Source organism: Chanos chanos, chromosome 2 (assembly GCF_902362185.1).
Source record: "Chanos chanos chromosome 2, fChaCha1.1, whole genome shotgun sequence".
Taxonomy (NCBI): Eukaryota; Metazoa; Chordata; class Actinopteri; order Gonorynchiformes; family Chanidae; genus Chanos; species Chanos chanos.
Window position 1 is genome coordinate 50,187,039 of NC_044496.1, and position 27,586 is coordinate 50,214,624.

At 41.0% G+C, this 27,586-nt stretch overlaps 3 protein-coding genes across 5 annotated transcripts; all 3 read right to left on the reverse strand.

The window, feature by feature from the left end:
• Positions 1–1,872: 1,872 nt before the first annotated feature.
• Positions 1,873–7,073, reverse strand: LOC115805013 (nuclear factor NF-kappa-B p105 subunit-like). Its single transcript, XM_030765499.1, has 8 exons — positions 6,842–7,073; positions 6,406–6,575; positions 6,099–6,201; positions 4,649–4,797; positions 4,333–4,399; positions 4,016–4,182; positions 3,072–3,198; positions 1,873–2,036 (listed from the first exon to the last, which is right to left on the reverse strand). Exons 1-8 carry the CDS (start codon positions 7,071–7,073, stop codon positions 1,873–1,875), a joined length of 1,179 nt encoding a protein of 392 aa, XP_030621359.1.
• A 483-nt stretch (positions 7,074–7,556) lies between these two features.
• On the reverse strand, positions 7,557–18,477 carry LOC115830096 (nuclear factor NF-kappa-B p105 subunit-like). Its single transcript, XM_030794139.1, has 15 exons — positions 18,445–18,477; positions 17,817–17,851; positions 16,493–16,577; positions 15,087–15,127; positions 14,763–14,861; positions 12,554–12,702; positions 12,087–12,250; positions 11,807–11,965; positions 10,747–10,851; positions 9,537–9,628; positions 9,268–9,406; positions 8,667–8,810; positions 8,291–8,386; positions 7,956–8,078; positions 7,557–7,702 (listed from the first exon to the last, which is right to left on the reverse strand). The coding sequence occupies exons 2-15, from the start codon at positions 17,844–17,846 to the stop codon at positions 7,557–7,559; spliced, it is 1,572 nt and encodes a 523-aa protein (XP_030649999.1). The 5' UTR covers positions 17,847–17,851; positions 18,445–18,477.
• Positions 18,478–20,533: 2,056 nt separating this feature from the next.
• On the reverse strand, positions 20,534–27,586 carry ube2d2l (ubiquitin-conjugating enzyme E2D 2 (UBC4/5 homolog, yeast), like). 3 transcript variants are annotated; one of them, XM_030794140.1, is made up of 7 exons: positions 27,151–27,586; positions 23,714–23,777; positions 23,588–23,619; positions 23,399–23,476; positions 22,914–23,019; positions 22,458–22,551; positions 20,534–20,611 (listed from the first exon to the last, which is right to left on the reverse strand). In XM_030794140.1, exons 1-7 carry the CDS (start codon positions 27,172–27,174, stop codon positions 20,566–20,568), a joined length of 444 nt encoding a protein of 147 aa, XP_030650000.1. In that variant the 5' UTR covers positions 27,175–27,586; the 3' UTR covers positions 20,534–20,565. The 3 variants fall into 3 exon arrangements, with proteins under 3 accessions (XP_030650000.1, XP_030650002.1, XP_030650001.1); XM_030794142.1 differs by lacking the exon at positions 27,151–27,586 and adding an exon at positions 26,253–26,279; XM_030794141.1 differs by lacking the exon at positions 20,534–20,611 and adding an exon at positions 22,079–22,127.

Below are 27,586 nucleotides of genomic sequence, written 5' to 3' on the forward strand. Positions count from 1 at the left end.
CGGGCGCCACCTGCTGCTAACGCTCCAACGAGTGATAAGAACTTGTCCAACAACAATAATAATAATAATAATAAAATTCAGTACGCCAGATGATGTAATTATCAATTTTACTATAAAAGTATGACAATACCAATTATAAAGCAAACACTTTTTTTTTCCTTTTTTTTTTTTTTTTTTTTTGCTGTACAACACAGTTCACAGAGTACAGGCATAAATACCATTTTAAGCCTAGCAAACAGTGCCTATCAAAGCTTCTGTCCGAGTTTTGAATTGGTTCTGCTGCTCTTGTCATCAAACTAAAACATGAAACAAAGTTCCAATGGCTGTGGGTTGTCTCTGTAATAAATGATTTAAGCAAGTTCAATCAAGGGGACGTGCCTCAATTTAAGAAAAGGCCACTATAACTGTCAGCACTGGCTGTAGCAGCCTGGGGCACTTTTACAACACATCCATAGGCATAAAGGTTAAAGCACAGGTTTAAAAATGGTCAATAGCTTTGGTGGCATCAAAACAAGTGCGAACACCACTCTTTCCCTTGCTGATTCTAAGAAGCTGCATTTGTCTAAGAGAAAATGTAGGCCTCTCGAGTGGTTTTATGAAAAAGAAGAAAAGTTTGACAAGCAGAGACATCTACTGCTTGAACTGAAATAGCCCTCTCTTTTCTCTTGCTCCTTAGAATGTAATTTGCATAGAAAAAAAGAGTAAAACAAATACATGTTCAACAAAAGAAAAAAAACTGTCCCTCAAAGCTTATAACAGCCAAAGATTGGTCATTTCATATTTCATTATTACAAATGTTATTACAGGATGAGGGATCATGTTCACTGGTAGCACCACTTCCATGGGAAATTAAAATGGTATCCATCCCTAAAACAATTCTATACATCACAATACAAAACAATGACAATGTTGAACAGGAAAGTAAAGTCCAGATATTCTTAGCAAAGGAAACCGAGACACAGCATGTATAAAGATCTTGTCTCCTGATTTCTGCTTTAAGGTAGGCTTTGAGAAATATGGTCTGGTCTTCAATATCAGCATAGTTTTGACTCAAAAGATAAGTGTCTGACTTATAAGTGTCTGGAAAAAATTTGTTTACGAATTGTTCAATAATCAGTTCAGTAATCAGTTCATAAATGTATCTCAATACTTCCAAAAAATTCTGGAGTGTAGCCAGCCTAAATTAGAATTTACCCCCCTTCCCGCAAAGACAGTTCAAGAACAGTTTTTTTTTTTATGTTAAACACTTTAAAGCACACAACAACAAATCAGCTCCTCTGAATACAGATGCTCAAAAAGATCTTACCAATATTTTACACATAGGTCCTGTTTGAGTTATTACCTTTGAGGTTATAAGGCTCTCTTTTTTGGCAGTCTTATGTAATTATATCTGTGCATATCCATTTACACAAAAATAATTTTAACCATAATCTCTCTGAGAATTTAAGCAACCGGAGGTGACCCTCAACTATGAATGCTTACTCATCAAGAGTATCACTAGAAAACAGCATCAATCAAATAAAAACAGTCCAGTCAATCCTTTTTGTCAATTTGTTATAAACGAGTGAATCAGACATTTAAAAGAAGTGCATAATGGCGCTGTCCCAGTCAGAGAAAAAAAATCAATGTCCATAAGGCCAAGTTATGGGGGGGGGGGGGGGGGGGGGGGGTGTCCAACTGTACGACGCCTGAAGTCAAAACTCAATGAAGCTTCATTATTTCCATGCTAAGCGGGTCTAGCAAATGTCCACAGTGATGTGAACCAGATGAGAAAACTCTGGAGAACTAATCCGTTTTTCTTTGGGTGGAGTTGCAGCGATGGTGGTGGCGGTACTGGTACTGTAGTGGGGTTGGAGTGGCATGATTGGAAATTTAGGCCTCAGCTTGCGCAGGACTCTGGTGCAAGTCCATATGCCCACACAGAGATTCAGAAACAAAGAGGCTGGGATTCTGAAAGGAGGTCTCTACTCCACTGTCACACACCCCTCCTTCCTCATGAGGTCCCAGCTTCAGCTCCATCACATTCTCAGAGAGCTCTACATTAGAGATACACACAGGGAAAGAAAAAGAGAGAAATGAGAAGGAGGACAAAGGGAGAGAGGAGCCCAAAAAAAAAAACCCCAAAAGATTCATAAGTTTTGATTCTGTCTGTCTTCGATGATTCCTAAACTCTAAACCTCAGAAAGAGGCATGAGAGTCGTAGGTCAAACCTATACGTTTCCCTAAGCCTCTCTCTGGAAGGCAAGTGGTTTTAATCATAAACAAATATGAATGCAATGAGTCAACACATTTCCAGTTTCTCTCTAAAAAAAAACAAAAAAAAAACAAAAAAAGAAACAGGCAGCTGAAAGGGGAACTAAGCTGAGCTTTCCCCTGAAGTCTCTACCACACTCTCTCAATTTGTGTGGAACATTTTTATCAGCGCAGTGAATCATAACAGAGTGGAAATATTTGTTTTCAGATACATAACTTCAGTTGCTCTTTGGAGTTTGTGAAACAACAAAATCAAAATCCCCTGTGTGTTAGATTTCAGTTCTCTTTCCCTGGGCATCCCCTACTACACTGTTTACTTTGTACACAACTGTCATGAGTGCCATATACACAGAGAGTGACCTAAAGAAGAAACTGCTGCACGCACTCTAACTGCCCCTTTGGTGGAACTTCCCTCCCAAGCGGCCAAGGGATGTGCTACAGTACACTGTCAGTTTTGGCGGGATTAACCTGAGAACCACAGTGTACCATGCTACATAAAAGAGGAACAAAGACCAGAAAAGAAAATGACATCATCAGTGGTGACAAGAAAAAAAAAAAAATTAGCATCCTACTAGCAACATTTTCTGTGTGTGTGTGTGTGTGTGTGCGCGCGCGTGTGTTCAAAGGAAGAAAACTTAGGCTAATATTGAAACCACCTAAGGTACAGTAGTAACTGTTCATTCATATGTGGTGATAGAACAATCATTTCATTAACAAAAAAGAAACTGCACTGAACCCTTTCACATGAAATGCAAATGAAGTTTATAAGAAATAAGGAATGTCTATTGTCTTGAAGGGTGATTTTACACCGGTCTTACCTTGAGTGCTGATTTTGGTATGGGGCTTTTGTTCGGACATCCCCTGCTCTTGCAATATGGTCAGAGCTCTGCTGTTGCCGATGGTCTTCAAACCCTCTAGCAGTTCTCTTACCGTTCCCCCAGATACCTGTGAACAAGAGCGGTCACTCTCACTGTACGGCACATCTGTTTGCATAGTCCTCTCTGGTGTTTCTTCCCTGCTTACATTCTCAGCTTCCCTCTTCCATCATTTCAGTATCAGTGTGATGGTTCTGATTCTAATGGGGCGGGGTTACTCACCTCCTTTCACCGTCTGAATACCTATATATATATATATATATATAGGTGTGTGTGTGTGTGTATACACAATGGTTCATTTATTTAACTTTAAATATGTGATCATACATATACCTATGACGCACGACATTATGTCAGATATCGTTATTTCATTCATAAGACCTAATTATGAAAATACAATATCTTAAATTTGGTCATGACAACTGTCATCAGTGACTTTTCAAACAGTAAGACTGTGGGGTCAGGCCACTGATCTCCCGAGACAGAGATGACTTAGTTATGATGATTAATCATATGTCACTCAGAGTGTGGAAAGTTTTCTGTATGCATGTCCACACCTTGATTCATTCATAAAGAGAAGAGTGGAAAAAAAGTACCTATATGTACCGAATGACTGAGAGATGTCTACACCTGAGTTTAATAAACAGACTCAGATAGAGGTACAGATAGAGTTAAATATCTGGTGGACCATTTGATAACAGTATATTCATATTATAGCGTTAAGTGTCTGTACTTGTATGACTGATTTATATCTATGTATTTTTTCTTTGAGTATGGCTGTATTGTATGTCCCTCTGAAGCAGTTTAGGTTTTTATGTCAAAATTTTGTTTTGCGAAGACAGCAAAAATGTGTGTGTGTGCGCGCGCGCGCGTGTGTGTGTGTGTACCTCGTAGCTGTCCAGCAGCGTGCTGGCGGGGGAAGGGCTCAGTCTAAACGCGCTGGTGAGGATGCCCAGTCCCAGAGACTGTGCCAGGCGCTCCCAGCTGCCAGCCTGCTCCTCCAGGGCCTGGCACAGAGCTCGCTTACTCTCTTGCGTCAGGCTCCTCATGTCCCCTACCGTGACACAACAGCCACACATTTAACACCGAGCCACGGAGATCGCATCACACGCTCCCAAGATCCACCCAGCAACTTTGCAAGATAACTTGAGATACAGTCTAAGACAGTATAATTTTTTTTTTCGGTAATTCTGAGGACGTGTACCTTCTGGTGGGACGGGGACGGGGACAGTGCCGGGTCGGTACTCTTTGCCGGTCAGAATTTCACGTACCTGAAAGAGGTCACAGAGGTCATGGAACATATTCGGTTTCTCTCAGTGACAACCATGAAATCGTGGGGTTCATTGAAATGGTAATGTAAACGTGGCTCTAAACCCGTTCCACTGTAAAGTCACACTCCAGTAATGAATGAGAGGACAGACAGTGATGTCATAAGTAATGTAAGACAAACGCCTTGCAGGAGGTGTGAGATGAGTCTACATGACTGCGTGATGTCTTTTCTTAAACACATGGACACACACCTCTGATGAGGCAGCCATGTTGAGTGGGGTTGTCCCTGGGATATAGCCTTCATCCTCTTCCTCCTCCTCCTCCTCCTCTTTGTCAACGGCACAACTCTCATCCTCTCTGAAGAAAAGTGGCTCAAAGTTTTCTTTATGAGGATCTGCACCTGAGCACACGTGACAGAGACACAAATGAAAAACAATATTTGTATAAAACTGCACAGGGACAGGATGAAAATACTGATTCATATTCAAATGATAATACAACAACACGTTGTGCGTCTCTTCATCTGTTGGGAGGACAGGCCGTGGTCACTCGTTCTGAACCCGAGTATGTCAAAATCACAAAGCGCTGATAACGCTAATCACACACATCCCCAAGTGTATGACTGCAATTACAAAATAGTTCTACAAACCTATATAGGCAGTTCACACGTAAACCAACATCTCAATAGAGGCACAACTGTCAGACAGAACTTACAGACTTTTAAGAAAAATTGCGCAAAGTTATGCCCAAGAGAACATCTGCTTACACTCCATAAAAGCATCATTGCTAGGTGATAATACGCGAAAGTGCTTTTTGAAACTGTTGCGTTACGGCAGACAAGAGACACGAGGATTTATATAAGGAGTAATTCGGTACGAGAGCCTGAGCCGTGGTTTTACGCTTAACACCTCACGAAACGAGGACTGACCAGTGACGACAGTGAATCAGATCTATCCATTTTATCACTCTGTTCCCTCAGACACCTGTGAGCAAGAACACTCACTGTCAGTGTCAGTGTCAGGCATGTCTGTTTATATACTCCTCACATCATAAAGTGTTGATAATGATGATTACACACATCCCAAAGTGTATTATTGCAATTGTAAAATAGCAACCCTCACACTAACCAACACTTCAGTAGAATGGCAGAAAGAACTTTATGAAATTATGCCTTAAAAAAAAACAACAACTAGATTACACTAAAAAGCGTCCCTCCGTTTCAGCAGGCTGAAACTGTTGACTGAGTTACCAAAAAAAAAAAAAAAAAGAAGTGCATGTAATAAAATTCTTGGGATAAAACTTAAGCGACTCATGACCTTTAGGATCCTGTGGGGCCCCCTTCTGTATGAGTCATTATCAGTTTCCTACAGTGACAGCTAATGCGTCCTTGAACTCAGTCAAAGTGACTTTTGCTCATATTCTCCATGTACACATATACGCACGTGGCTGAACATTTGAAATAAATCAGCCCCCAAATATCACCCAGCAGCAGAGAATTAGAGAGGGGAACAGTCCAGGTTGAAGCACACAGCATTGTAAAGACAATTTGACTCTGTATTGAAATGGAGCTGGTTAAGGAGTGTCCCATGTTTGTACTTTAGCCTTGTGGCCTCTGTATGTATATCCTACTGGACAAGTTACAGAGGTGAAAGAAAGCCAAATAAAAAATAAAAAAAGACAAATAAATGAATAACCGCTCACCTGCAGCCATGAGGAGCGCGCTCATTTTAACAGAACCACGGCCTGCAGCAATGTGGAGAGGAGTGGAACCATTGTAGGTGCAGCTGTCCACATCTGCGCTACCCTACACAGAGAATCGATACCGCAATAACTCAGTGTAAAATCATAAAAAGGCACTGTAAAATAAATATCTTTCAAGTATTTTTAATTGGAAAACCATATATCATAATTGCATATGTTTAGTGACAACTACTATAACAATCCAAATGTGGTATGATAGATTACAGTAATCTAAATAAGGTATAGTATCTGCTATGTGCTGTCATACCTCTAACAGTAGGCAGCCAGCGAGCGAGATATTGTCCTGCTCCACTGCCAGGTGAAGAGCCGTGCGGCCAGAGGTGAGCTCCTGCACCTCCACGTTGGCACCGCTCCGTAGCAACGCTCTCAAGGAGGTCAGACTGTTGCTCAACACAGCAAGGTGGAGTGGACACAGGCCTGAACGCGCGCACACACACACACACACACACACACACACAGGAAATAGATAAGAGGCCGTGTATGAATCATGAAGAACCGACTGCAAAAAAACAAGATCAGTGCCCTAGTAACCTTTATGGAGGAGTACCGGGGAAGATTTAATAGTACCGAATGCAACTGGAGAATCCTAAATCCTGCGTTCCATTATTAACACACAAATAAGGGTATTCATTTTAAACTACAAGCATCGGCCACAAGCCAGAGGAGTCCTACACCCACAGTACCTGCTGTGTTGGGGACGTTGGCGAAATCTGCCACTGCTTTGTGCTTCAGCAGCAATGCCACCATATCGCCCTCGTTCTGCTGAGCAGCCAAATGCAGGGCAGTGTTTCCATGGCGATCAGTGAGACTGGCATCAGCTCCTGCCTCCAGTAGGGCCTCAACAGCCTCTTTCTGTTGCGTTACCACTGCCAGGTGCAAAGGAGTCTGGGTAAAACAGATAGTGATATCATTCATCATGTGAAACTATGAACAAAAGTGGCTGAGGCTGGTTCCATGTGCATATGTGTGTGTGTGTGTGTGTGTCTGTGTATGAGTATCTGTGTTTATATGTGTGTGTGTGTGTGTGTGTGTGTGTTTGTTACCTGATAGAGGTCATTCCTCATGTTAAGCACATCTTCTCCTGGTCGAGCAGCGACGACCTGGGAAAGATTCCGTACAGCGTCAGCTTGACTGTGGATCACTCCAAGGTGCAGTCCCCTGCAGAGAAATAAAACACACTCCCACAGTTACACAACACCGAGAGCCCCGGATTAAAAGCAATAACTCCTACAAAGATGAAGTAATGTCTCCTACACACTTCAGTGACACAGAGGAATTTAAACAGTAATGAGAACACTTAATGATGTATAGTGTATGTGTGTGTGTGTGTGTGTGTGTGTGTGTGTATGTTAATTAGAGTTGGGCTGCTTGCTGGATGAGAACAGAGGCTGAGGGGACTTACGTGTCTCCGTTCTCATCCTGAGCGGTCATGAGGGGGCGCTGTGGTGCCAGCAACGTGCGTACATCCCCACTCACGGCGTACTGGAACAGAGCATGAGCCTGCCTCTCCGCCAGCTCCACCAGCCTGGGCTCAAACACACATTCTGCAGAGGGAAAGGGGAGACACACACACACACACATACACATGAACACACACAAACAAAGGCTGACATGTTAGTCAAGATATTCACGAGGCACCCAACTCTTTACTAGCACTTCACGAAAGCAAGCGTTTCACGTCGGACATCTGAGAGCAGCTTTGTCGGAAGGCCCTGTGCCTCTCACCTGCGCTTTCTCTCTTTGACTCAGACTCTGTTGTTTCTGGGTTCGAGTACAGCGAATGGCAGTTTCCCTCACTGGTTTCTCCTAAGCGATCAGCACCCGGCTGGGCGGTGATCTGTACCACACCCCCTGAGGCTGGATCATCATCCAGGTCACTGTCGCTGTCCTCGTCGCTGTCCTCCACCGGACCCTGAGCAGCTGATGGGTAAAAGGACAACAAATGCTTCTTTAACGCACGGGGCCAAGAAAACGAGAAGACTTTATTTGGGAAAAAAAAGCTTCTTGTAATTCCTTTACACTGTTCTTTGTTTATCGCACCGTATAAATGTCACCGAGGTCAAAATGATGTTTATCTTTGTTTCCTTAAGTGATGCTTATGGCTGTAAGTGATTTAAAATACTCCTACTCACCATGCTTGATGTTGGCCCCACCCCCACCCAACCCTGAGGAGAAGTTATACCCCGTGCCATAATTGTTATATCCTGTGTACCCCTGGTAGAAGTGACCTAAGAGAGAAACACAACACGAGTTACTTAACACTCCTTGTAGGTTTTGTATGCTATTACAAATCTAGAGGAAACCTCTCTAGGGTTCGGGGTAGATGTATGGTTAACAGTTTATTTTCATGAACTGCCATTGTCTTCATACCCTTCTTTGCCTTCTATTGTAAATCAGTAAATAGTTTATAACACCAAAGCATTTTAGCGATACACGCCGTCACGTTCCATACAGTTCAGCTCGTTAGAGCTTTTTACAAAGGCATCATGAGATCTAGTGCTATTATACCTCCTCCCCCAGTGCTGGGACCACCACCTGTGGGAGGACCTCCCCCTCCTCCTCGGTACATGCCCCCTGCTCCTCCCCCTGGTCCATTGTAGTCCTGGAAGTTGGGCAGGGTCTTCTGCCTCTTCCTCTGAACCTCCTCTTTATCTGTACACAGTCAAGAAGAACAGATATCAAACAACTACAGCAAAACATCTGTACCCAGGTCATGCCCTTGATACGACATGCCTCTACTTCAACGAATCTGTCACAATATGCAACGAGTACGGCCAACCGCACAGAAAGAATAGGGAAACTGAATGTCAGTGACAGTCTTAGAATAGCCTAAAGGAGGTCAAAATGGGAGGCAAACAAAAAAGTTGAACTGGATGAACTGGAACTGGTGTGTAATTTGCATAATGTGACAGTGAGGAATGATGCAGAATCTGTGCTGTTGGGGCTACGGCTGAAATCCAAACCCTCTGAGAGGCCCGACTCTGACTGACACTCACGACACGATAGGGTCACTACCGGTCCAGGTCATTGTTTCGTTCAGAGAGCGGCTGGTTTAAGAGCCTGAGACTGTGAGGAGAAGAACAAGCAAGGTTTTTTTTTTTTTTTTTACCTATGATCTGGGGATGATAAGTGAATGGCTTGGGTTCGCTCGTCTCGTTGTCAGATTTCCTCTTGAGCTGGACGAAAACGGAGATGGGCTTTTGGAGGTTCAGGTCCCTGTACTTGGGAGTCTTGAAAACAATCGCAAACTGAACCCAGAGGAAGATAGAACAGTAAAGGATTAGAAGATTGCAGTACAGAGTGAATTGCAGTACAGAGTGAAAGAGGAATCTCAGGTGATCAATCCATAAAGAGAAGCTGTGCTCAGTTAACACTGACCTGTCGATGGACGTCAGTGGGAGAGAAATCACCAAACGCTTCCCAGGACAACCCTGACTCATCGTCCTCATAGAATCGCACCTGAATGTCATCTAAAAGTCACAACAACAGAAAAAAACAAAATAAAAGAAAAACAACGGCATCCTGTCATACGGGCTCGGGAAAACGAGGAAAATGTCGTGCGGCAAAAAAAGGCTGGGGACGTCCTCTTGTAGCGGTTCACACACACACACCTACACACACGCACAAACACACACACGCAAGCACACACGCACACATTCCACTTATTCAGCCGGATATTTAAATCAGGTTATTTGACTATCCTGCTTGTCAATATTTGTCTGTGCAGGACATCACGTATATCCTTGGTGCATTAAATTAGCCATAAACTGGCATGCATGCCGGTTGGCAAGAAATATTTGCGTATGTGGGACGCTAAAGCAATGATGATCTGTCAAAGTCCAGATCAGTCTAGTACAAAAGCTTATGCATAATCCACACGCTGAGAGGAAATGTTGTGTTAAATGCTGGGGTCTGCTTTTTCATTTGTCATTTTAGAGTGAGAGTGTTAAAAAAAAAAAGACTTATAGGTCACATTTAAAGGGCATTAATTATAGCCTTACAAAACTAACAAGGACTGATCCTTTCACCCACTTCAACGCATTTAAACCGCTTTCGACGTTGCAGTATTTCTGGTAATTTGAGACTTCACTGATTTTTATCTCAAACTGATATTAAAAAGACGGTACCACGTCCGGGTTCGTCTGCGGCTTATTGGCGCATTCCAGGGCTTTCAGGTGGGGTAGAACAGAGGAGCAGGAGAGGGGAACAGAGGGGGGGGGGGGGGCAAGGGAGAGTACTGGAAAAGAGGAAAGCACAGCCACCACTCTATGGCTTTCCTCCTCCCTGCTCATTTGCATAACAGACGGGGAATTCCCTACAGCTGGAAATCTAGGCAAGATGACTTCCTCAATGAAAAGAACAGTTTGCTGCTGGATCCATGTAGTGGGTTAGAGGCAGACACTTCAAAACAGAGGAAAGCAATAAAAGCATTCATTTTTGCCCTAAGACACTATACTACAAATAAAACTGAGTTCTACATCTTAATAGATGTCTGGATGGATTAGAATATTTGACACCAATTGACATTACAGTTAAAAAGACACGCACGTGGCTTTGGGACAGAGGGAAAAATATAATGTTGTTCTACCTTTCTGAACTTTGTCACACAGTAGGTAGACTTCCTCTCCTCCTGTTACACAGCCTGCAGTCCGATCCATTCGGACTATCTTCAAGTTAGATGCATTTGGGGCCTCTGGACAGTGAAAACGGAGAGAGAGAGACAGAGAGAGAGTGAGTGAGACAGAGAGAGAGAGAGAGACAGAGAGAGCGTTACATGTGCAAGAAATGTGCTGACCAAGACGCTTTAGCTTTAAGTTGCATTTTAGCACATTTTCAAATCAAGAAACAAGCTTAGCTCTGTGATGAGGGAGGTAATCTGACACATTTCCAAAAAAACAAAAAAAGAGAGACAGAGAGAAAGACAGAGAGACAGAGAGAGAGAGAGAATAGAGACAGGCAGAGAGGAAGGGAAAGAACATGATAGAGAGAGAGAGAGAAAGAGAGAGAGAGAGAAAGGGAAAAAGAGAGAGAGAGACAGAGACAGAGAGAAAGAGAGAGAGAGAGACAGAGACAGAGACAGAGACAGAGAGAAAGGGTGAGACAGAGAGGGAAAAAGAGAGACAGAGAGAGAAAGAGAGAGAGAGAGACAGAGAGAGAGAAAAAGGGAGAGGGAAAAGACGGCGGGTAAAATGAAAGTGGAGGCCTAGTTTCTAGTCATAAGAGGAAGCAGAGAGCTCGCTCAACTGTGCAAAGGCTTTTAGTTGCTTTCTCTCAGACATGAAAGCAGGGTAAAGGCTGATGTGGTTTTATTTCTTTGACACATCTGACTAACAAGAGTTCTCATCGATCTCTCTTCAAAGTTCTCTCAACAAGGGGAGCACAGTAAATTTTTTAAAAGACATACAAGCCAAAGTCAACAAGTGATCACAAGCTCACATTTACTAAGTAACTTCCTCCTGTGATTAATCTTCTGCCTTTCACTTCCTCACCTTCTGTAGCTAATATTGCTCAAATACTCACTACGGTCTAAAAAGAATTTCAAAGCCTGATTTTGGTGTGTGTGTGTGTGTGTGTGTGTGTGGGTGGGTGAACTGAGCATAAAGGTACAGTGAATGACCGTCTCAATGCAGCGGGGAGGGAACACTCACTGCTGTCGTAAATGGGTTCAGAGATGACAGGTTCTAAGCGGCGGGTGAACGCTCCGTCACTGTCTGGCAGAAAAGCGGAGAACATGAGTCGTACCACGCTCAGGTCCATGTCTTTCGATTGGTTAGCTGCCGCATTGCATATCAGAGAATTCTGATGCTCTGCAAAAACATACACACATACACACAAAGAGCGACGGGTTTACACAGAAGAAGATAAACGGAGAGCTAAGACACGCTCGCGGACACCGTTCAAGCACCAAACCGCGCGGAATTTTCAAACCTGTCAGCTCCCTGGGGATGCGGAAATCTCCCTGGATGGCGTCGATCTCTGGATGGATGACCACACCGTAGTTAAAGCCCATCCTGTACGCTTCCGTCATCCGCTCCGCCAACGTCTTACTCACATTCTTCTTAGTCACGTGTAGGATCCCAAGATTTGGAAAACTGTAGGAGATTTTACATGACTTCACTCAAAACACAACAGTCACCACACGTCTGGCTGACATACAAATGGGATAAATGAAACAAACAGAATTCACGGTTTTCTTGCAAGCGAGAAGCTTTTACACGCATCACGATATACACACACGTTATATTTTCGATAGCCTAAAGAAACTAAATATGTAAACATCTGGTCTACTTCAATCCCAGCGAGAGATGAGACTATGCATGAATGACTTGAGTGCGACTCTAAGTCTTCCTTGGCTGCAGGCTCTGTTTTAAGGCTCACAGTGGTGGAGGCTTAACCTGATGCAGGGTTCTTTGGGCGCCAAGTCCACGACGCAGATCCCTTTGTCGCACTGTTTGCCCACCAGACTGTGCGCGTGGAGATGAGGCTCTTTGGTGTTCGTGACCAGCTGCACCACCACGCGGGCCGGGCCTTGGTAGTTACAGATCTGAAAACCAAACGTTATTGCAAACTGAATAACACAGAAAAGAATGGCACCTGGATTATACCCTGGTTTTTAAGTTGGCGGCTACCGTGGTATAAAAGTGTGGACTATACAGGTCAGCGCATGCAAAGACGGAATAGCTTGTATCATGATTCTCATCAAAAGAAAAAACAGCAAAAATGTCTAAAATATGCAACCCTGTATTATATAAACACGTAAATGTGTATTACACCTCAATGTATAAGATATATACATATATAGATATATATATCTTCTTTATACATTGAGATATACACACACACACACACACACACACACACATATATATATATATATAAAATTAGATAAAGTACAGAAGAAGTAAAATGTGGAGGAAATGTAACTATTTATTGTCTTATTTGTTTATTCTCAGGGAAACCCCTAACATTTGCTTGAGTGAAAACTGGCATGTTATGGACTTTCTCCAGCTCATTATCTGACCTTTGGTATTCACAATCTTGGCTCAAAAGTGAAAGTCTATTGATTTCTGTTTATCTAAATCAACTTCTAAATCAAAAGTGGCATAGGACAACAAGCACTAGACTGTACTGATATTTACTAACTGTCCAAACCACTGTTGCTTTGACTAATCCCTGCGGAGCGTGGTTAGTCTGGTTGTTTTAAACGTAGTCTGAAAAGGACACTTTCTATGGACTGAAATGAGTCACACATGCATGAATACTAGTCCCCATCAAAAATACCCCAGCGATATCAAAGAAAGGCTCATCCACACACGAGGAGGTGTTTCACACTAACACGGAAGACCCCTAAACACGTGACTACGTATTATTCACACACCTCTTACGAATAAGACACACACCGCTTATGTACAAGACGTATACATAAAAGACCCACACGAGACACCAGCAGAGCCTTTGAACACACTATGTTTTAGAAACTCCAAAACAACAGTAAGGGCTATCCACTCTGTGATATAAATAATACCAGAAAATTCAGCTGTATGATATTGGAAACCCCCCTAAATTTACCAATTTCACAAGAAATGGTATTTCTCCCTCTGAATGCCTGAAATCTACTTATTCGTTCCCATGTTTTGAGGTTTAATCCTACTACAGAATGCTGAGACTCAGAAATATCTCAGGCACCATTCGCCAATCCAATTCTTCAGTTATATTCAGAAATGAAAAATGTAGAGTGGAGAGTATTGTAAGACAGACAAAGAACTGCTTTGTGTTCTGTGTCAATGTTCAGCAGGCAGGCAGAAACCCAGGTAACCACTAAAATGCAAGGTTCAGTCTGGACTATGACAGAAACATCACTGTCTGAGTCTGCAGTCGTGACTCCGGTCTGAAGCAGAGGGGGCGAAAAGCACACCTCGTTTCCCGTTTGTGACGCCACACAACACTTCCTACTAATTACATCTATGACACACTGGAGGAAATTCCCAGCTACAGGCGTCAGAAATAGGGGAGTGGGGTAGTTTTTTTTTCTTTTTTCTTTTTCTGTTTCTTTTTCTTCTGCCTACTGCATGAAAACTGATGAATTACTAAAGTTACTGAGTTGACAAGACTACATCAAAATGAGAGACAATAATGATCTACTGTAACTAACTTCAGACGCACAGTTCTAGATACAGTATTTTCCAGAAGCGTGACCTTCCTACAGAAAGAGGTCTCTGAAACATCAAAATTCCTATCAGTCACACAGTTTGGGCAGCTGTTCACACAACATTTTTGACACACTCCAACGAATGAATCGCGATTCCCCTCTAAACTCTGATTTAAACATTAGGACCAAACAGCACTTTTTCAGGTTCCTTTGAATAATCTGGTTTAACCACATGCCATATGTAGAACCATCAAACCTTTCGAAACACTCTGCTTTACCAAGATCATGGTGACCATCAATGTTGCGAAAGCCTGCCTAAGAGCACCATGTCCAGAAAGCGCTCCAAGTAGCATCGTTTCTCCAAGTCCAACTCTGGAAATGGTGTATCCAATAGGTGTTTGAGTGATCACAGATTCAGATCCCAAACAGGTATAAAAACACGGGGCTGAACTCACCTTGACCTGAGGATAGGACTTCCTGTTCTTTTCACTGGAGGCTCCAGGAAGTCCACCGTGGGACGGACCCTCACAACCATAACGGAACCTGAAGCCTCTCTGAGAAAGGCAACATATCAGTCTCCACTTTCTACACGTGAAACAAAACTATTTGCAATTGAAATGTGCAGGGATTTTCCCAATTTCAACATCTCAGCAAACTTATGTGTCAGATTTCGCTGGAATTCAGTGAGTTGTTACTGTGAAGTGAGATACTCCAGTAGGCTCTTCGGAGAAAACCATTTTAGAGCTGTTTTGGATGTACAGTGGTGAGGGTTCACCTACCTGTTTGGGTTGTTCTACAATCACAAGGTGGGGTCCATCAACTGCAAAGGATTAAAACAACAGACAGGCATTTTATATTAGAGCAGAACCAAAGCTGGCGTTTACTGTCTTTGCAGTACCAGTACACTTAGCATTTTCAGTGGCTTGTATTGAAAGTCTGTCTTTCTACTGGAACTGTAACGCTTGGTATATCTCTACTGTTTGTAAATAAGCCTTCAAAAAACACATGACACTGGTTATTTGCATCTTGCCATGCTCCCTGAAGCACCCTCCTGAAAACCAGGATAATCAAAAAAAAAAAGTCACAATGCAAATCATGAAATCTGTCAAAAGGAAGAGCTTATTTCTTCACTCACAGTGAACAATTTGGGGAATATTAAATCACAATAAAAAAATGATTTCTTGTCTTTGTCTGAAGCACACTGCTTCTACTGCAGCACACCATTTACATAGAAACACCAGCCTCTTCCTCTTCCTGCCTCCGAGCAGTGACAATGTCGAGACCACATCCTCCCTGATGTAACTTCAGTACAGCAGCTCATAGATGCAAAAGTCTGTCAAACTCCACTAAGTCCTTTAACCCAAGCAGGGCCACTGCACAGAAGCTCGATACCATTAGTAATGTAAATGATATGCTGATGAAGCAGCAAGCAAGTGTGTTACTTCACTTATCTGACCAATCCACCGCAGCCTACTTCTTCTTTTTGATTTGTTTAGCTGTATAACGGTACAAATGAATTTGGCGCACTGGTTTTCAATTAGATTGTTAGGCTTAATCTACACTCAACCAAAAAAGCAAAACTGTTGAGGAACCTAGTGCAACAAATAATTATCAATAGTAAACGATAAAATGAATGATAGTACATGAACAAATAAATAAGCAGCTCAGTAGGACAGGTCACAATGTTGTCCTTCTCATTTCTTGGGGGCACAAAGCCAATATCTTATTTGAATACGGGATGCTCGGTAGTTTGATTAATCCACAGGAAAACTTGACCTTTCCCATGCTTACTCACAAACCATTCTCGTCTTATTTACAGCCATTTCTCAGGTAGCAGTAGAGAAACTAAGAGTTTTCAACGGTCCCTCTCAGGACCAACAGAGAAGTGAGAGTGCCACAATAGGGGAAAATAAAACTGTGCATTTCAACAGTGCAGACTCACACCCGAAGATACTGACTAGAGACTGTGACATCATGAAACTATGGGTTCTCAGAGTGATACAATGAAAGTCAAAGGATTCTTTTTTTTTTTCTTTTACACAAGTTATGCTGGAAAAAAAAAAAAAAAAAAAAAACACCTGTCCACATGCCTGAGTCTGAGCGTTCACTGTGGTGTTAAATCTTTCACGTGAACTTCCAGCTTTCAGTGTAAAGAGGAGTGTCTCTTTGGTGTGTTTTTTCTTACCCATCCTCATTGAATTTGGGAGTTGCATCGCTGGAAAAATTGCTTGATTCTCTATGTTCATCCATGCTGTGTCCATGTCAAAAAGCTACAGGGGAAAGAGGTCAATATGTAACATGTCTTAAAAAAAAAAAAGAAAAGCAAAGCACAAGAGACCACTTCCAGTACTTCAATTAAACCTACATTGAATCCAAGGACTGCAATTACAGAATGTACCATGCAAAACAGAACAAATAAACAAGCTTCCCACTACAACATTAAACCTTTTTAATGGACTACTAAGTGTTTACATTCTATGTTCAGAGAAACTTAATCATAAAAGACAACTTTTAAAAATCTCAAATCGAAATAGAACCCCTTGGATTCACTTTCAGGATGGTCCAAATAATCTGAAATAGTATTAAGCTGTTTCCTAAACCTAATGAAGTTACTCTAAAACAAAGCACGTCACATCACAGACCATAACACATACATCCTCTTTGGTTATCATGCGACAATGCTTGCACTGATTATTAAGTCTTTCTGGTTGATGTACAGGAATTGTTTTCATATTAGTGAAAGCTGCATGGCTTGCTATCCAGTACATCATCACTCTTGTACCTCCATAGAGGTGGCATTTTGACAGTCTTCCGGCTGCTTCTAAGAATTTTTTTTCTCTTTTAAAACCAGTGCAGGGTACAAGTCTCAACTGTCACTTTCAAATCATTTCACTGTAAGGATTACATGAATATTATCTTTTTACCTTATATCCTGTAGCCTGAGCAAAATTTTTGCCTGCAAAACTGCACCACATGAACTTGCGTGCTGACAAACCTTGTTCTATTATGGTGTGAATATCAAGACTTCACAAAAATGTAAAATTTATCAGCTTTCAAAGGAAGACTTCCTGTGTGCTACTGTCTCATCGTACCCAATCTGCTTTCTATGTTTGATATGTTGTCTAATAATCATAAAAATCTCATGTGAAAATGCAGTGATAAGCTATCTCTCTTGACCAGTGACATCCTAAACAGGGTTTAAAACCCACAATCCCCAGCCACAGTTCCTCAGTTAGACATTAAATCATTGCTGTGCAGAAAATTATGCCATTTATAAGCAACATGCAATGTCCCTAAGTGCAACTGTCATTCCATCACAAGGAAGTTGACAGTTAATGAGCTGACATTTGTTATGACGATAGACTTATTAGCATAAAGTCTGTGAAAAAAAAAAACTGATTATCATCATATTTGCATCATTACATCTGCATGGTAACTATGCGGTCCATTGAAGTGAAAGCATCCATACAAATCTCTAAAAATCCACATTGGTGGGGACAGTTACTGACCTGTTGGTAACTAACCAGGTCTTCAGCCATGGCTCCTGTGAAAGAAAGATATGGTTTGTACTATTATTTATGAAGACATAAGTGACAAGGGTGGATATCTGGCTCTGCTGTAACTATCTGTGTGTGCATGATACAATTTAATCTTAAATCTGGGTTACTCGCGCTAACCTTATTCCATTTAAAGACTGTTAATCTACTGACTGAGTTCGGCTGAGTTCTGTTAATCTAATGACTGAATTCAGCATGACTCCCAGTTCATTTCTTAAACGTAATGTTCTTTAACGTATCAAACCGAGCATTAATAAGATTCAATGGGCGCATAATAACATCATAATAACGTTACACAGCAATTGTGTGGCACGAGATTGTGGAATATGATTATCCCATGGACTGCAATCTCCTTACTTCGGACACAAAAGTAACTCGTCAGCAGTAAATTCTACCTAAATAAAGTATATGTGTATCTATAGGTAAAAATAATTATACTGCCATTCTTTGTTTCATTGGCTAAAACAAGGAAGTGAACTACCATAGCAATATTTAAATAATCGCAAAACAGCACAATGGATAGTAATAACTCGTGATCTTCAAACACTAACGCTCACAGACTGACGCTCATAACGCTTACCTCGTCGAGTGATTGATCGGGATTCAGGATCAGCATGAAAGTACTCTACCAGTCCAAACTGAAACTCACAGTCAAGTTTTACGAATTATTGCGCCATGTTTTGGTTAAGTCACCTAGACTGCCAAATGTGTGTCAGTAGCGAAGCAGTTCACGACGACATCATTCCGAATTCAGACCGATCTAAACAAAATCATACAAATAAAGATACTCGAATGCGGAGAGTACAACGATAAGGTAATTTATTGAGTGGCACAAAAGATCATGCCTGGCTCAAATCGTTGTTTGTAGAGAAAATTTGACTTCCTCAGTGGAAATTCCCTGTGACGTAACGTAAGTGCAACTTGTCTCACCTTTAGCTCTTTCGTGCTCTCTGGCGGCCACATTTAACAATTACTGGCACCTAGTTGCCCAGACTTGAGGCAGTTTTGCTCAGTTAAATTGTACAACGTGTGCTTTGAAATTCAGCTAAAACTATTAAGAACCTCTTCCTACGCTTTTTAGGACAAACGACAGTGTGTGTGAAAAACTGGAAAGCTGATCAGTAGAGAAATATGCTGTGAAGTCCAACTAAGACTTTTTTTTTTTTAAATGACAAATTCAGGAATAATGAGGAATAGATTTTTCAAATGAAATTCTTTGACACGCAGTCAATTGAATTCAGAGCCCTTTCACCGAATCTGTGCTGAACACAAACACTAACCGTTCCATCAACCCTTTGCTGTTTCAGATGAGGATGTCAAACACATGTTACTCTCTGTCCACGTGGAGGGTATAAACAGGACAGTGTGACAGCGGAGCATATGACACTTTGAGGAGAAGCGCCATGATTGGGAGGGCTATTTATAGTAGAGCAGTTGCTGAGGGTTTATGAAAGGTGCTGCATGTTTTGTACATGTGGTGTTGAACTTAACAGTCTATTTTTCCTCGGAGGCATTTTTAAACAGAGTCAAAATTTACAGGGCATCTTCGTTCATTAGAAATACTCATCCATGTCAAAAGCTACCAGGGTGCAGTGCTCTGAAGTTGAGGGCGTGAATGCATTTGGTAGTTATATAGAACCCGGTGACAAGTCTCAACATGAACTAAACTTGAAACTTAAAATTAAAAACAGACCTACTTACAGTTCTCTCATACTTCATAGGTGCTGGTGAACTAAATCTGCATTATGCTTGCAATAATAAATACTAAGCAGGAATCAGAGTTTTACCGCAAATAACTCAAAATATGTTCAAAGACTGAGTATCCCAATACTGTATGTTTACTGTTCCACAAAAGCTTAAATGTGCTGCAACAGTGAGAGAAGTGAGAGAATATCCTCTTGCAGGCATCCACAGTTTTTACAAACTTTATTGAGGGGGGAAAAAAAAGTAACCAACAGCTAAATGAGCTTCTAGTTTATAAGTCATGCAGCAAGAACTTTGAACCATAGATTCCACACAGTAAGTGTTGAAAAAGACTGACAAACCAGCAGCTCACAGTCGTAAAACAAGAATTAAGAAAACGAAATGGGCAACAAGATCAGTTTAAAATTCTAAGAATGGACCAGTATGGTCTCTTAACCCGATCTGCAAACCTCCATTTTTTTTTTTTTCAACAGGACATCTACTGCTTACTTTTATCAATAACATGCATAGAATATAGGTCCTTTTCTTGATTGTTAACATAATGACTTGGCAGAATTATCCCATCAAAAACAATCAATCATGAGCAATAACACTCACTTGCTACTTTAAAAAACGTACAAGTCGTTTAAGAGTCAGCCAGCAGCAAAATGCTCTACATTGAAAGAAATTGAGGGTAACTGTTTTATTCTGCACCTCCAGCTTACTGAACAAGTTAAAAGCAATTGATACTCTCTGCTTGGTCATCATTCACACCATATGGAGGACTGTGGTGTGTTCAGGAATACATGCTTCATTTGCTGTTTCTTTATGGTATGGCCATGAACTCGAATGGGAAATAAAAACTGACTGAGATTTGATACAAGTTGGACAATAAAGACGTAAAAAACAAAACAAAAGAAAACAAATCAAAACAAAACAAAAACAAAAACAAAAACAAAACAAGCATTTTTAGGTTTATTCCAACTGAAATGCAGAGTTGACTGATTTTCATCAAGGATCACATTGCATACTTTTGAGTCCATTCTCGAGCTATTCTGTTGTACCTGAAGAAAAAAAAAAAATCAGAAAGAGAAACATTAAGATCCTATTCGGAGATTTAAAATGATTACAAGATGCTTTCAAGATTTACTACATGCCATGCATAATCGGTCTGTGAATATCAGTTAAAAAAGTCTGCAAGTTATGGCCAGTCTAACCAAGTCCTGACAGCATTCCTCCTTAAAACAAAGGAGACCCCTCTTGCTACTCCCCCTTTTTTTCTTCTTCTTAAAAGACCTTTTGGGTCTTATATAATCAAATTGCAAAAAAAAAAAAACAACAACTTTATTTTGTAATTCACATCATTCTTTACAGGATGTGGCCATGACTTAAGGTGTGTTGGAAGAGACATTCGGATGACCGGCATGCCAGTGCAGTAGCTGCTGAGGGCTCTCGGGTATACGCGGGGCACTGCATGGTTTTCATGGGGTTGAGTTTAGCAGTCCAAGTTTCCTCAGAAATGCAGTGGAATTTCATAGTCTGCATATATACATTACCAACACTCAGGTTTATGATCCAACACAGAAAGGCTTAACCAGGTTTGCATAATGTACACATCGAAGTGACAATGTAATGTACTCTTACGCAAACTTTTATATCCCACTGATTAATACATGCACTAAATTGCATAAGGTCTCAGGATGAGTGACATGGAATAAAATAAAGTGTTATGTAAAAGATTACAGAGAAGGCCGCGATGGAGTCTGATCTGGATCTGTGTGAAATAAAACCTGAGGCAGCAGGAATGCGGTGAAACACTCAGACAGAGCGAGGAAAAATGAGCTGCTGATTAGTCAGGTGATGAATGTTCAGTCACACTTGTCTGTCTGTCTTTCTGTCTGTTATATTACATGCATTAAAACCTCTGTATTTTTCTAAAGGACTGGTGAAGCATAGGTTTCAAACACAAAAAACAACATCTGCTGAAAATTCCATTCCCCCCCCCCCCACCCCCTTGCATTCCTCTGTTTACGTTTCATTTCTCTGGCTTCATGTTTATGTATTGTCCTTATATCATATGAACCCTGGACACAGATTTACTGTCCGTGTCATCGAAATTAAGAATTACTGTTGTTTACGTCTGTTGTCAGTGTGCCCTCTGTCATCAAGCTTTAACACAAACTGTCACACCTCATTACCAGAAACCAAAACAGTCATGATTGAATAAACTAGAGCTGGTCCTTGATCCATAAAAGTCCTGCTATAAACAATAACCTCAGTTTACCTCTTTCCTTTATAACCTTTGGCCAGAAAGAAAAGAGTTTATTGCCAAACCTTCCTTCTTGACCATTTTCACCCAGTTAGATGACTGAAAATGTGTGACTGCTTGGTTTAAACGTTTAATTAACATTTTTCAATTCAGCTCTGAGGTTAGTGGTTAGTAATACAAGAAAATACTCTTCAAGCCTCTGCAAGGAATCGACCGCAAACAAAGCCGCTATCTTGGCCAAAGATGCATGGCTCTCCTTACCCTAAAGACTTGCATACTTCTCTGTCCATTCCCTGGCTAGTCTATTATACCTGACACATGTAACATAAAGGGACAGAAGGAAGAGAGAGAGAGAAAGACAGAGAAAGAAGAAAGACTGTTTATACATGCCTTCGTGTCCCATACTAAACACATACGGGGCTAAGATTTACTCTAAAAAACAATACAGGTTTGAAATGTGTATTTTTCTCAGTCAACCTTACATACTTGTCTGTGAAAGCAAACTGCCAAATGAAAAGTGAGCAGCGACACCCTTCCATTTGTTTGGAATGCATCTTTTTTTTTTTAAATAACCGAGACAAACTGAGTCAACAGAACTACAACCCGTAACAATAAACAAACACCTGAAACCTTATACTTACTTTTCATTATCTGTTTTGTAGATACGAGCAATCTCTGGAACTAAAGGGTCGTCTGGGTTTGGATCACATAACAATGAGCAAATGGACAAAAGAACTGCGGGACAAGAGAGGACTGAAGTCAGTTACTGTCAGTTACAGGAGATTTCCGCGATGGAACGCAGGTCTTAGTCAAAACATGCTAAAAAAAAACTACATCAAGCAATGCTGAGTACGTTCTAGAAACAAACATTTCAACGTATTCTTAATTACGAGCCATACAAGATAACTATACCCCCCCCCCCCAAAAAAAGACTGTTTTAAGCAGAGAAACAAGATACGGTAATGACTGCATATTTGAAAAAGTTTTTTTTTTATGACCAGTTTTCAAAGCTTGTCTGAGAGCTGTATTTTAAGGTGGAAAGGTAGGTGTGAGAATGGTTATGGCAGCTCTGAGTGCAATTCCTTTAATAAGCTTACCTTTAGAGATAGTTAATGCCGGAGACCACTGTGATCTTAGAATATCAAGACAGATGCTACCGTTACTATTAATATTTGGGTGATAAATTCTTGTGGTGAACGCAACCTACAAGGGAAAATGTGATATGAGTTTTAAAACTCTTGAAATGATTTGCATATCTATAACTGCTGTTCACTCAAACTTCATAGAACTGTAATTGATGATTTCCACTGATTTGACGAACCACACTTCCTACATTCTCTTGATATCACACGAAAACCTGAACACTCACCGCACTAAATTATTTGACAAATGACATTCATATGGCTTTCTTATCATATCTATGTCCTCAAAAGTACACTGCCTCCTATCAGGAAAGTAGCCAGGAAGTTTTGTACACACTTGGCTATTGTTAGGTTTCTTACATATCCCCAGTTTTAAAGCAAAAATGCACCTCACCAGACTGAAGGAAAACATTTAGGGGGGAAAAAAACAGAGTACCTACCTTAGGTGGTTTGAATGGGTAGTCTGTAGGAAAATGAATTGTCAAGAAAAATACACCCCCTTGATATGGACTATCATTCTGGAAAAACGTTTAAAAAAAAAGAAAAAAGAAAAAGAAAATCAACAGGAGAACACGGCTTAAAAATCAGACCAGTCATACAAGCAAGAACATGCTGATGCAGATACTTACAGGCCCCATAATTGTAGCTTGCCAGTGAAACACTGTAAAGGAATTAAAGGGCATTATATTTTAGCATGCTACCGTGATCAGGGTTCAAGGTTAAAATGAGTGATACAGTGGATGGTTTGGCCTTACTATCTTCTCCCACTGGTCCTGCAGAACACTGAGCCGGTGGGTCGCGGGCAAAGTCATTCAGTTCCTGTGGAGAAGACAAACGAGTCATCATTTGAAGCACTCAATACGGTGCCTCAACACATGGGTTTCACATAAGCAATTGCAGTGACGCGCTGAACAAGGAAATCTCTTAAGGACTCTTAAGAAGATGGTCCCCGTAGACCCACATAGTAAAACCGGCGCTGCGGCTCCTCCATCATGTCTCACATATTTTCATTGGCAGTCCGGTTTCATTATGTCAAAACGCCTCATTTGCGTGTAACTAAAACTACCTCACCAACACAGTTCACATCTGGAGATGATGAGCACCTTTTATATCCGCACTCACTTGTGGCCTGCACCCTGGCCACAAACTGAGACTAAAACAAAGACATTGTGATTCTTAAGGTACCTGATGCAACCATTACATACCAGTCAAGTTTAAGTTGATTTATGTCGATTTATAGTTAATTAAACTGGATTAGTTCGGCAACAATACAAGCCAAGACAGAACCCAAACTGGTCATCAGCTAAGAAAGATTTTTTTTGTGTGTGTGTGTGTGTGTGTGTGTGTGTGTGTGTTCATGGTGAGGGTTTTTTAATGATACTTGGAGATACTCTGCAAAATCCAGGGACTGGGCATTTAAATAGCCCAATATTAAACTCGCTCTAAGAACTACTTGGTCTTCAGATAAAAATGCGTATACAAACTGCAATGGGTCCAGAAGCAAACAGCCACCAGTATATACAAGTTTAGCTTCTGACTGCGTGGGTTATGAATGCTTTATTGGTTGCCCCGGCCCCTGTCCAGAGAATAAACCCTGAGGATACCAGGATGAATATGACCCACGACCGCAGACACAAAAACAAAGCGCTACCCTGAATATTGTTGATTAGTCAATGAGCCGCACCACCGTCTACCAGTGTAGAAAAACACTCAGTCAGGAAACCTTGATCTGGTGTCTAACCATTCTGTCTAAGTGCAGGGTAGCATGAGCAGGGCTCCACAGGTATGCTGAACGTTTCTCAGAACCAGTAAATATTTCTGAGAAAGTGTGACTGAGACCTAGCATGGCTAAGGGTGTGTGTGTGTGTGTGTGAGAGAGGGAGAGATGGGGCAGGAAAAGGGGAGGGAGGCCACTGTGTTTCTTTCTTTCTTTCTTTTTCTTTTTTTAATGTCTATTTCCGCGGTTGAATGGCTTCGTTTCTCTGTGGTTAACATGCCAAAACAACAACTTCAAGAAAACAAGCGTTTTCAGGGACAAGAAGGTGGTTAGTTACCTTATGCTAAGCAGTTCAATATCAAGGTTTTGCATTGTTCTGTCCCCACCCACAACATTCACTCTAAAGCTAGAAAAAGCAGAAAAAGCCTCACATTTTGGAGCATGAGCTAATAATGTTCACAACCTACTTTTACTTAAGTTGTTAAGTTACTAGTCAAGTTACTTTTACTTCAGCATCTTAACCTTACCTTTACATTTGTATATGAAGCTAATCTTGACTTTTCTGTCACCAATATTTCAGTTCTAAATTCCTCAGATTAGATATGTTTTATTCACAAATGATAGTCATCAAAGTATGTGTCAGTGCATCCCTTTTAATACAGGAAGTGAAATGAATTTACTCTCTGTGCTGGGAGTAAATTAATTCACTAACTGCTCTACAGGACTGCAGTAGCATTGATCTGTTATAGGCCACAGAGTTAGAATGGCACAAAGACAAGACTCAGCTATTTCAACACATCCATAGTTCAGGGATTGTTTCATTTTTCCATAAGTAATGTCTGAAGAGATGAAATGTAATAAATGAACGACCTCACTTCTGGTACTATTAGTTATAACAACAGTGAATGAAATGTTTCAACTTTATATCGGAGGATTATGTATGTAGGCATTAATAATATATCTCTGATATTCTCTTTTTATTTTCAGTGAAACTAACTGCTACTGTTAGTATACAACAGTATGAGCTGTGTGATTCTAAGACTACTACAAAACCCGTAGCCTAAATGTCAGTGGTAACAGAACCAGTATCTATTTTAAAGCCTGAATATTTTGGAGAGGGTGGAGGGTAGATCTACATTGGGAATGAACTTGCGTGACAACAGGGCTTGCATTTCTATCGGGTAGAGCCTGCGCAAACCCGACATGTGCCGGTATGTTACACAAAGCTCATCTTTCTACTTTAAGCAGGACTTGGAAACCCTCCACACAATTTATCAAGCCAAAAGAAACAACACAGTTTGTAACCTGACAAGTTTTTATTTATGAAGTAAGATTCCAATGTCAGCTTCTGGCAATTCATTAAAACTGTTTAACCACTGTTCAACTCTGCGTTTTACGTTTAACATTTTACAACTACAAAAGAAAATAGAGACTTCTCATGCGGGGTACACAAATTTGGTTGCTTTTTGCTTCCTTCTTTAAGTCATGTGCTAGTCGTGTGTTTGGAGAAGAGAAACTGAAGTAACAGGTGGCCAACTTTAACAATCAGCTCTTACATTTTCATTCTGTTTACGCACCTGTCTTTATCGCGTCGAAAAGTGTCCAGACCAAACTTGTACATTAAACTCGTCTCATTCTAATGACCACTGATTTTCAAATAGCCCAGAGTCCAGTCTAAACTTAAATCCATTTATGCGGTGCGGCACTCAAGTGACCTTCTTTTCAAATACATTGTTATCTCAAATTATTTAGGCGATATTTAAGTTTATGTTTCGTTAGTCTGAGCAAGCTTGTTCGTATAGCGTTTACTTCTAGACGCTAGCTGAGCTGGCGTTAGCGATCAGCCAGACAGCAACGAGATTACTTGCTGGTCAAAGTCAGATGTTAAACTAAGAGCGTAAACAACAGAGTTCAGATGACAACAGGAAATGTTGGCTATCATCTGTAATGCAAAGTTATGCTGGTCTTATAACGTCAGAGCAAAGAGGATAGCTAGCTAGCCAACGTATCCTTAGTATCCTATCAACAGATGAATGTATTGCTAACAGTTTGACAAGTGAAATAAGCAACACTTATCTTTAATGATACCAAAGATAGTTGTTGGTGGTTTGCTGTAAAATTGACTTGAACATCTACATTTATTTTATACTAGTAGCAGGTCTCTTGCTAAATTAGACTGCTCTCATCTTAGATTTATTTAAGAAATCTAATACTGGTAATGTATCAACATAACTGACTGGCAGCAACCTGACTTGTGTCGATATAAGTACGTATGTTTGGTGCGAACGATAGGGTTGGATAAACAGCCCAGGTTTTGCAGACGGAATGAAAGCTAACAAACATAAGGACACTTAGATGCACATGCTTCAACCAGCCAGCTAATGTAAGCTAAGCAAACCTAAAATCCATTCTTAGAAGAGCTTTCATATGCTATCAAAGCCAACAATTAACTTATTACCAAACAAAATCCATTACCTTATAAATTCGTTTCAATGCCATTCTGTTTCTGTAACTGGGATCACTAGAAAGGGAGAGGTTTCGCTGGCTAGGTTAGCTGAGTGTTGAAATCCTATTGCTAGATATCCTAGCAAGTCAGTTAAGGTAAGCAAAATATTTGCGACGCTGTTCACTGGGGATCAGATGGGTGGTAACTGCCCGTCTTCAAATGTAGAACCAATCTTCAGGCGTCCTGTGGTTAGTGGCTGGCCCACCAATGTTGTCGTGATTTCTTTGAGTGAGCTGACATGCAATCTTTCACACTGGGTCCCAGCTTCTGTGTCTTCCCGACACCCTCTCAACAAAATGTCTGCATTCAATGTCTGGATCATACACAAAACCCGCCAGGGCAAATTCCTCTGCTCACACACCACGATCTAATGTCAAAAGGGTGTCAGATTGATGGAATTTTGTG